The sequence below is a fragment of the Helianthus annuus genome, chromosome 17 (genome assembly GCF_002127325.2).
Source record: "Helianthus annuus cultivar XRQ/B chromosome 17, HanXRQr2.0-SUNRISE, whole genome shotgun sequence".
NCBI lineage: Eukaryota > Viridiplantae > Streptophyta > Magnoliopsida > Asterales > Asteraceae > Helianthus > Helianthus annuus.
This window is the reverse complement of record NC_035449.2, coordinates 325,146-336,294: the sequence shown is the minus strand read 5'-3', so window position 1 is coordinate 336,294 and position 11,149 is coordinate 325,146. Positions and strand designations below refer to the sequence as shown.

Sequence of the window (11,149 nt, the reverse complement as noted above, 5' to 3'; positions counted from 1 at the left end):
CTCATTTACAGCACATACATCGATCTTTTTGGTAAATCCATCTGCCCGGCCTATTTGTTCGAGACACGACGACTTTTGTACTCAGTCATATATACAAATCCATAGATGGCTGACCCCCCTCCTCCACCACAAAATCCTAAAATTTTGGAAGTTGAGTTACCAGCGAAAACCAATGTCGTGAGCACCTCTAACCGCCGCAGCAGCCCAAATGCCACCGGAAAACATCCTACATATCGCGGGATAAGAAGTCGCAGTGGCAAATGGGTTTCGGAGATTCGGGAGCCACGTAAAAGCAAGCGTATCTGGCTGGGGACTTACCCAAGGCCGGAGATGGCAGCGGCAGCATACGATGTGGCCGCGTTGTCGCTCAAAGGCGGTGATGCCGTGTTGAACTTTCCAGATTTCGTTGGGTTGTACACAGTGCCGGCGGTGCCGGAGCCTGCCTCAATAAGGAGCGCGGCGGGGGCTGCAGCCGCGCTCATGAAGTCTTCTACGCCGGATCTAATTTCGTTAGATGAGGTACCGGTGGTGACCGGGAATGAGTTTATGGATGAAGACGCTATATTCGGTATGCCTAATTTGTTGGTGGATATGGCGGAAGGAATGCTGATGAGTCCACCACCACCGCAGCCCATCACCGATTATCTTACTCACGGTGATTCTTCGGATTGTGACAATTTGTGGAGCTACTAGCTACCTAGGTTTCTTTCTGTTTGTTCAAAAATCATTTAATTTATATATATATATATATCTGTGATTAAGAAAAATATATATTGAAATAAATTAAAAGAGAGATGTCAACAAATTACTAGACGTGCGTTTGCATGCATGATCATCAAATTAACATTAACATTTTTTCCAAATTAAGATCAAATATATGAAATAATTAAGTTGTTATTATATATTTGGATAATATATATACAGGTGGAATTAATTAGTACGGAGGTGTTACTTCTTAGCAATTATTTTTAACAGAAACTCAACACAATAAGAGTTAACGAACATTGTTTTTAACTTACACCAGCTTGATGATGTGTGTGTTGAAGCTAGTGAGTGTTTTTTTTTTCTGCCACTAATTGATTGTATGTTCTTATATGTTGTTTGAAAGTTGAAACTGTCAGTCTGTCACCACCACTGTCAACACATATATGCAATTAATTGTTATATAATTAACAAGTTTGCAATGCTTTGTTGATGTCACAAATGCTATTTGTTCCATCAGTGCTGCTGTTGGTTCCAGTGTCATGGAATAATTAAACACAAATTTGAAAGAGTAGCAAGGCTCAACAAATACACAACATTTTCACAGGTCAGTAGGAATGATTTCGATGCTTTTGTTCACAACATTTTCTTTAGATCAAGTCCAAAAGACCAAAACCCCCTTTCTGATTTAGGTATCTCATCACTCATCACTCGCTCACAACTTCCAATCAAGTTTCGCCATATCATCAAACATTATTCCATCAATACTGATAGATTTTAGTGGAAATGCCAATCACTCATCACACCCAACAATTTCCCTCACAACCAAACAATTTCCCTCAACTTCCTCAATTTCTTCACGCGTGAAACAATTGATGCGTTATATAATTGACGCGTGAAACTATTTGGTGGCGGCGGTGTTCTCTTCTTCATCACGCGTGGTAGGGGTGGTATAACAGACCACCCCGGGTGCCCTAACACTTTAAAACCTTCTTTGTTTTGTGTGATGAACAGGACATCCAACCTCTACAACACCGCTCCCTCTCTCTTCTGCACCAGGGGCATAGGGTGTTCACCCTGATCCCCCACCTGCATCTCAGCACTCTCATAACACCACAAATATAACACATAACCTTAGACAACAAATGACCATTTTTATTTCCGGCAAAAGGGTGTTGTGGGCAGTCAATTAAGTAGCCGAAAATATATATTCTATGATTAATTTTGGTAGAAAAGTCAAGCAAAATTAATTATGGGAACAATATCTTGGAATTTGACAAAAAGAATGACTGATGAATGATGTGTTTTGGTGGTCACAACACATATATGAATTATATTTTAAAAGTTAAGTGTCAAATTCTGTTTTCATGAAAGATTATGGGATGAAGTGTCAAAACCTTAAATGTCTCATGTTGTTCCTTTTACTCATCCACCAATTAAAAGCGTTGCCAATGCTCTCCCGGCCCATCTTGTACCTTTTCATCCAATGAACTTTTACTTGATAAGATATATATTCCTTACTATTTCTTGTTTTTCAATTCGTTTAATACTTTAGGGACGATACCTATAGGGACAACACATGTCTTTTCTATTGATCAGCTTATAGAGACGACATGTGCTTTCTATAGGGTTTTCGTGCCTTTTTAGATAGGTTACCTTATAGGGACGACATATCCTCAGCTCTCTATAAAGGGAAAATATTTTTTTTTTTGCTTTTTTTTTATTCTCTAGTTTGTTGAATTGGAAACTTTAAAAAACGTTTTAACTTATAGAGACGACATGTTGTCTCTATAACTTTAAATATTTTTTTTTAATTTAATTTTATTAATGATCAATATGTATAAAAATTAAAATAAAACTAAAAAAATAAAGTTTAACTTATAGAAACGACATGTCGCCCCTAAAAAATATTAGAACAAACATTTCTTTTATTTAGTAAATATTAAGTTTGATTTTTAATTTTTTTTGCACAAACTTGTAGGGACGACATGTCGTCTCTACAAACTACTCTATAGCAAGGACACGTACAGAGACGACTTTTGTAACCTATAGGGACGAGGCAGTAGAGACAAATTTTATAGAGACGATATGTCGTCTCTATAGGTTAAAAAGGCCTATAGAGACAACATGTCCTCTCTATAAGCTAGCTGAAAAAATGTTGTCCCTATAAGGTTTTTTTCTTGTAGTTAATTTTGTATTCAAAATCATAAAAATAACAGTGGAATATATATATTATATATAGGATAAGAATCATTACAGAACACTAATTATTGCGAGAACAAAAAAAACAACTCTAAATCGTTAAATTTTGAAATTTAAGGTTCATATTTCTTAAATTTTATGTTTCTTACATTCATATGTGTATTATATATACATAAAAAAATCATATATTTTTCCCTACAAATAGTATACATACATGTAGGTAATTTAGCCTATATATAACGTACGTGTGTGTAGATTATTTAAAAACTGAAGATTTTTCATATTTTGTTTTAAATTCTAGTGTGAGAAACAATAAATCTTACATTTATAATATTTTCATTTATTTTTTTGGTTTTTAGGATTGAAAAAATTAGTGATTTATTTTGTTCTGTGTGTTCTCGCAATATTTAGTGTTCTGCATAGAACATTCATATATATATATATATATATATATATATATATATATATATATATATATATATATATATATATATGTAAAATTTAAAATACTAAAGTCCTTAATGTTGAAAGCGTATGCGAGTAAATCATAATGTCCGTAATTATTAATATAACATGCGTGATTAGGGTTTACTTATGCGTGATTTTGTTGTTATTTGGTGATCACATGCGTAATTATAGTTTTTTATTCATATGTGATTAGGGTTTGAGTTTCATAAAATGCATAATTTACTCGCACACTTTGCACGTTAAGAACTATTGTATGTTAACCTTTCACTATATATAATATTTATTTATTAACTAATGAGTTATAATGATAGGTTTCAAAGTCATAACTATAACAGTAAAAAAAAATTTTAGTTATCAAAACACAAATATAAAAAAACAAATTATTAACATTACCATTTAAATTAATTAATGTTTTAAAGCATTCAACTTTAAAGTTACAGGACAAAATATAAATAAATTAACAAAAAGAATAAAGCTCACTGAACAAAAACCCGAATTAATAAAGAATTTGGGATTGAAAATAAGTAACTTTAATTCAACTTTAGCCAAAAAATGAGTACGCTTTTTGTTGGTCAATCATGGTGTCACGTCTACTTGACCAATCAAATTAATGTTTCGCACATTAGAAATGATTTATATTGGGTCATATTATTACCACATCTTTGAGTCTTTAAATCGACACCCTTAATAAAAGTCATATAAGCCCATGTTATCTATATAGGGCAATAACAATTTCTAAGGTTAGTTAAAGGCTGATACTATTGTCACATGTGAACCCTCTACGAGTCATATATAGGTAAGTACGAGATAGTACGATGTCACACAACAGTAACTAAAAGTGATAGATGTAATATTACGTAAGCTCTATACAACTCGTATAGGGTTATACGACCCGTATAAGACTGAAAAAATGAATTCAACTTTCTGCCTTTATAAACGACGAAGGCGAGACACACATTTCATTGTTTCTTCTTCTCTTCTTTCTTTCGACAAACAATTCTACTAAGTTTTGGTTCGACCTCAATTAAGTTTTGTAGGTCCCTTTTTCGCGGAGGATAACGAACCTAAACCTTGTTATACAAACCCACTAGCGAGTGCGGAATCCAAGCTAGTAGGCAAACCGGGATGAGACAAGTATAAACACAAACACACAAAAGTTTCACCGATTAACACTAGTTGTATTAATGCAAATGAAGGTTTCGGTTACAAGCACAATGTTTACAAATCTAACTTGTAAACTCTCAAAGTGTGTGTGTGTGAGTTTTGGACAGAATGCTCTCAAGGCTTTCTATCTCTCGGATGTGCAAATGGCAGAACTAACTCACACATACACTGCATGGGTATATATATACCCAGCCCATGATGCCAGATCGAAGGATCCGATAGATGGTTCGAAGGATCATCTATCGAGGATAAGTTGTTCGAATCATCAGCATTGACCTCGAAGGATCATCCTTCGAGGTCTAACAGTCGAACTATATCTTTCGTGCACCTCGAAGGATCAACAGAATCCTTCGAGAAGCTATCCTTCGATCAGACATCTTTCAATATACAAACTGTTGTCCAAGTCAAACCGGAGGATGGTTGACTTGGTCAACTTACAACACAAATCAGGACATCGTTACATACAGACCGAATACAGACAAAGTACAGACACAAGTGCACCAACAAACTCCCCCTTGGCTGTAGCTTTGTCTTTATCTTCTATAGCTGTAGACTCGTCTCGAACTTCGACGGTCTTTTGGTCTTCGAGTTCTCAAAACTCTGATGTCCTTTCAAGTCTTCAATGTCGGAGGATCTTCAAAGTCTTCACATCTTGAAAGCAGAGAGTGTATCAACAAACTACCCGTATCATGTAGGAAGTGTGTTGACAAACTCCCCCTTAACATAAGCTCCCCCTTGAGTTATGCTCGTGAAAAGACTTTATCTTTATGAAGTGAGATCCTTGTGGTGTTGATGATGGCCAGCGGCAACTCGATCATTTTCATCACTTGAGCGCCTTCTCGTCGTGTCTTCATTCCAGAGCTTGTCATCGACTATGTTCTCCCAGCCTTTAGAATCTGCACATGCAAGAAATCTAAACGCGTAATGAGAACAACTGCTTGGAATATAGTTAACATACACACATGACACACGAATGACCATGTCATAATCAAACACCGTCCGACAGTTTGAAAGTTTAAATTTGTCAACTTTAGTTTTTAACTTTCAAACATGCAAATTTTTGACCGTTTATGAAGATTTAGTCAGTTCGGTTTTCAGTCAGGTTTCAGGTAACGAAGACTTGAGCTCCAACATCGTACGATCGAAAATAAAGTAGAAAGAAAATCTTTTTGGCTTTTATAAAGTTTATATTAAAACAAGCCTAAAATCTTTTTGGTATTTTTGAAATTAAAAGACAACAATTTAAAATCCTTTGAGTGTTATCAAACGACATCACCGCTAATGTCGTGCTGATATGCACCAAACGACGAAACTGTTTAAAAGAAATAATAACAGTTAATAACAGTTAAGCAGTACATAAATATTTACAGACATTCTTTTTGCGAGTTTCGAGGGTAAGAGAATCATATCAGTGTACGGTCATGCCAAAACACTCTTGTTGTTCAGTTAGTTAACATTAAGATAAGCATCCTATAACAATTATCGGTATTGTTGTCCACTTAAGCTCAACTTATCAGATGTAATCATGGCGAGGGGATACGTTAAGGTATGATTTATACTTACCGACCGGTGTTCATCCACATCACGACACATTCCCGTATCAAGGTATGCACGAGAGTTCATCTTACCGGTGAGTATACCGATTATCATCTGTTTGACCGTATAAATTGTGAGATACTCACTTATTTTGATTTGAAAACAAGTCCTATGTGATATAATCACTTATTGATGAGGAACTTGATTTTCGTATGCATGAGGGCACAGGTGCAAGTCCGTGAACAGGTCAGTACTTCCGTACAGCAGAGAGACGAACTTGACACCCGGATAAATGTGATATTTTATCACTTATTTGATTTGGACATGTGATTGTTTATCACTTATTGATGTCGAATGCAGTATGTAATATGTACACGTATGTATAGTATCATGGAAGATCTAGACTTGCGTCCCCGTTATTTTTCGGTAAAAGATACAACCATGATACCCAGATGATAAGCAGCATAAAGACCGAATATCTCAGAACCTCGGCAATCTATCAAACGAAATTTCGGTACTAAGACCATATGCCAATGAATGGTTCCCACCTGATCTTCAGTCGATTAAGTTTATATCACCCTGCACACTTTAAAATGATTGTGAGCCTACCGATACATCTTATATAGAGCTGCTTATCGTGTTGCATTTAAGGTTTAAAGAGGCTTGGATAGACCACTGATGTACTATCACTTTCTCTTTTGCTCGCCAGGAAACTCATTTTTGTTTTTCTATTGTTTTTGTGTTTTTGAAATTTTTCGATGTTTTTGGATTTTCAGATTTTTGGATTTACTCCCCCTAAAATCAATAAACTAAGATAAATTTAAAAATAAACACAAAGATATTTACAAAAATGATTTTCCGATGTTGGTTTTACGCTTGCTTGACCTTAATGCCGTTTACCAATAATAAAAAGTCAAATCTTGATTTGTCAAAAGCTTTGGTAAATAAGTCGGCACGTTGGTCATCGGTGTGGACCTTAACAACATCGATTAGCCTTTTCTCAAAGCAATCACGTATGAAGTGATATTTGATTTCGATGTGTTTGGTCTTTGAATGCTGCACAGGATTTTTAGTGATATCTAAAGCAGCAGAATTATCAACGTAAATAGGAGTAGTTAGGAATTCAAAACCGTAGTCCCGCATTTGTTGTTGAATCCAAAGAACTTGGGAGCAACAACTTGAGGCAGCAATGTATTCAGCTTCGCATGTTGATGTAGCTACACCCGTCTGCTTCTTGCACTGCCATGTGACTAGGCGATTTCCTAAGAACTGACATCCAGCCGTTGTGGATTTACCGTCGATTTTGCATCCGCCAAAATCAGAATCACTGAAAGCTACCAATTCAAAGTTATTATCCCTAGGGTACCACAGACCGGTGTCAGGGTACTCCTTCAAATAACGAAAAATCCTTTTAACAGCAGCAAGATGTGAGGCCTTCGGGTTAACTTGATATCTGGCAAGCAGGCATGTTGGGTACATTATGTCTGGCCTTGATGCTGTGAGGTACATAAGAGATCCGATCATAGCGCGATAGTTTGAGGGACTAACAGCTTCTCCCTTCAAATCTGGAGTAATTCCGTGATTAGTTGGCAATGGGGTACCAATGGGCGTTGCATCAGACATCTGGAACCGGCTCAAGATGTCACCAACATATTTAGTCTGATGGATGAATATCCCAGACTCCGTTTGTTGTACTTGTAGGCCCAAGAAGAAGGTCATTTCTCCCATAGCACTCATCTCGAATTTCTCCTGCATAATGCGCTCGAATTCCCTACACAAGACATCATTAGTAGAACCAAAAATAATGTCATCAACGTATACCTGTACCAGAAGAAGATCTCCATCTTGTTCCAAGCTCGCGGTGCTTGATGAAGACCATAAAGAGCTTTGTTTAGCAACCAAACCCGATCGGGATGGATAGGATCTTCAAAACCTGGAGGCTGCTCGACGTACACCTCTTCTTCAACCACACCATGTAAAAATGCACTTTTCACGTCCATCTGATAAACCTTGAATCCTTTGAAGGACGCATAGGCTAGAAAGATTCGAATTGCTTCGAGACGTGCCACTGGTGCATAGACTTCGTTGTAGTCGATCCCTTCAATCTGACGAAAACCTTGAACGACTAAACGTGCTTTGTTTCGGATAACAACTCCGCGGTCATCCTTTTTGCATTTGAAAACCCAACGGGTACCAATCTTCTTGTATCCAGCAGGTTTCTCTACGAGTTTCCAGACACCCAGCTTCTGGAATTGTTGCAGTTCTTCCTGCATTGCTTCAACCCAAGCGTTATCTTTCAAGGCTTCTTTCCACGTTCTTGGTTCTTCCTGTGAGACATAACACGCGAAAGACCAATCGTTTTGTTGCCCGGATTCTCGAATAGCTGCATACAAGCCTGCATTGTTGTTGTTTCGCAACATGTTTCTTGTTTGAACGCCACTTTGCACATTTCCAATGATGTTTTGTTGAGGATGGGTATTGTGAATCCTTGTTTCTGGATTATCTGGAACTGGAACATTTATACCCAGGTTGTTAAGATTAAGATCAACAACCAATTCAAGGCCCGGAATTGACGAAGAGGATGATGCAGTAGCCTCAGCTGTTCTATGGGCATCCACTGGAGGAGTACCCTCTGAAGTACCATGAACTGCTGTTGTAGGAGCTTCCTGATCTGCATCTAGAAATTCATCATCCTCTGAAGATTCGTTCAATTCGTTAGCATCATGAAAATCCTCATTGTTGAGAGTATTGTTGTTCACCGAAGAAGATGGTTCTTGATTAACAAGAATCGGACGAACCACCGGTGAAACTGTTGCATTGTCACTCTCGAAAAACATCCTAGCCGCAGCATTTTCTTCAACGGCTTCAACATTGATCGAATTGAAAAAGTCATCATACTCAAACATCCAAGGTTGACCCGGATTTTTGACTGGCAAGGTGTGCCTTTGTACTCTGACCTCAGACCATTCCTCGACCCTCTTAGTCTCTAGATTCCAGACTCGTAAGTTAGGGGTGGCATACCCAAGAAAGTATCCATCAATTGCTCTTGCCCCAAACTTTCCATTAGGATCGATGATTGTGCATGGAGCTCCAAGCGGTTCTAGATAAGACAAATCTGGTTTCCGTTTTTGAAGAAGCTCAAAGCAGGTCTTGTTGTGCCTTTTGACTGTAAGGACTCTGTTCAATGTGTAACATGCAGAGGCCACAGCTTCAGTCCAGAATGGAATGGGCAACTGTGACTCTACCAACATTGTCCTAGCAGTCTCGATCAATGTGCGGTTCTTACGTTCAGCGACACCATTCTGTTGAGGAGTATAAGCTGCACTAAACTCATGAAGAATACCCTTTGAAGTGCAGAACTCCGCCATGGAATGATTTTTAAATTCAGTACCATTGTCGCTACGTATCCGCCTAACCTTCAACTTATACAAATTCTCAATCTGAATGATTAAGTTTTTGATAATACCAAAAGTTTCACTCTTGTGTGCCATGAACGCAACCCAAGAAAATCGTGAATAATCATCAGTAACCACGAGGCAGTATTGATCACCCCGAATACTCTTGTGCTTGACAGGACCGAACAAATCCATGTGCAAACGTTCAAGAGGAACTGCCACTGTGTTGATCTTCTTTGTAGGGTGCTTCTTCTTTGTTTGCTTTCCTTTCTGGCACGAAACACAGACGTCTTGAAGATGGAAATTTTTGAGGGGAACACCATTCACCAATTCATTTGAAACCAAATGATTCATTTTGCGTAAGTGAATGTGACCCATTCGTCTGTGCCAAGAGATAGTGTCTTTTTCTGTGGCTTTGGAAACGAAACAAGTTGCTTGTGCAGACGTAGTAATAGCTTGGCTCATGTCAAGGACGTACAAATCATTTATCCTTGGAGCCGACAAGAGAATCCATTCTTTTGGAATTTTGAAGCCGGGTTTCAGCACATAACATCCATTAGCATCAAAGTGTACTGAAAATTTCTTGTCACAAATTTGAGAAACACTAAGAAGATTGTGATCAAGTTGTTGCACAAAATTGATCTTGTCAAAGCTGACAATCCCGTTAGATATCATTCCTTCACCCGTTATATATCCACCCTTATCTCCAGCAAAAGCAACATAACCTCCTCTAATAGATTTAACGTCGTAGAGAAGCTTCATGTCGCCTGTCATGTGCCTGGATGCCCCACTATCAACAATCCAATGACTACTGACAGTTCCTCCTGAAGCACCCTGCACATGAACTCAAATGAATTAGTTGGAGATGGGGACCCAAGCCATTGTGGTCTTGGGTCTTCCATTTTCATCAATGACAATAACTTCTTGTCTTTGATGGTTGGTGAATTGTGATGGTCCCCCTGATTCAGTAACCGATTTAGGTTTCCATGTCTGTTTTGTTTTACCAGTGTCTTTCTTTAAAATTTTAACTTCCTGATTGTTTGAAGTTTTAGAATTGTCTGGTTTTACAGCAACAGATTGTTTTTGAACCACATCAGTTTTAATTGCTTTTTCAATCTTCTTGACCTGTTGGCGTTTCTGTTTCTTTTCCCTTTCTTTTACAAGTCGGGGATCTTGTTTTGTGGAAACAGTTGGCTTACGGTCAATTTTGCCACGGGGATCATCAACCTTTCCTTTTTGTTTATGAAGATATGGACAATTACGAATAATATGTCCAATGGTTCCACATTCAAAACATGATCTTCGTTCTACAAACCCCGAAGATTCATGTGATCGTCTAGCCGATGATGTTGAACTTTGTGAACCCGAGGTACTAGGTTTTGAACTGCTTGGTTCATTTCTTTTCTCGACAATAGCTTTCTTGACAAAGTCTAAGTTAGATTGATTTTCAAACTTTTCAATTTTGTCCGTTCCCGTCGATTTCACAAAGTTAACCTTTTTCTTCTTCTTTTGGTTCGGCTTCTTGTCAGCTTGAGCCGGTGTTTTACCTTTGGGTTTGGTGTGATTTTGCTGCTTTGGCACTGTTGGTAATTTCTTGTTACCAAATTGTTTTCGAATTTCAGCCTTTGGAATAGGAGGACACTGTGTAACTGTAACTTTAGGTCCTGCCTTTCCCAAGAACT

General features: G+C 37.7%; 1 protein-coding gene across 1 annotated transcript; it reads left to right on the top strand.

Moving 5' to 3' along the window:
* On the top strand, window positions 1-805 carry LOC110921568 (ethylene-responsive transcription factor ERF025). Its single transcript, XM_022165918.2, has one exon. The coding sequence runs from the start codon at window positions 106-108 to the stop codon at window positions 691-693; it is 588 nt and encodes a 195-aa protein (XP_022021610.1). The 5' UTR covers window positions 1-105; the 3' UTR covers window positions 694-805.
* Window positions 806-11,149: the final 10,344 nt, after the last annotated feature.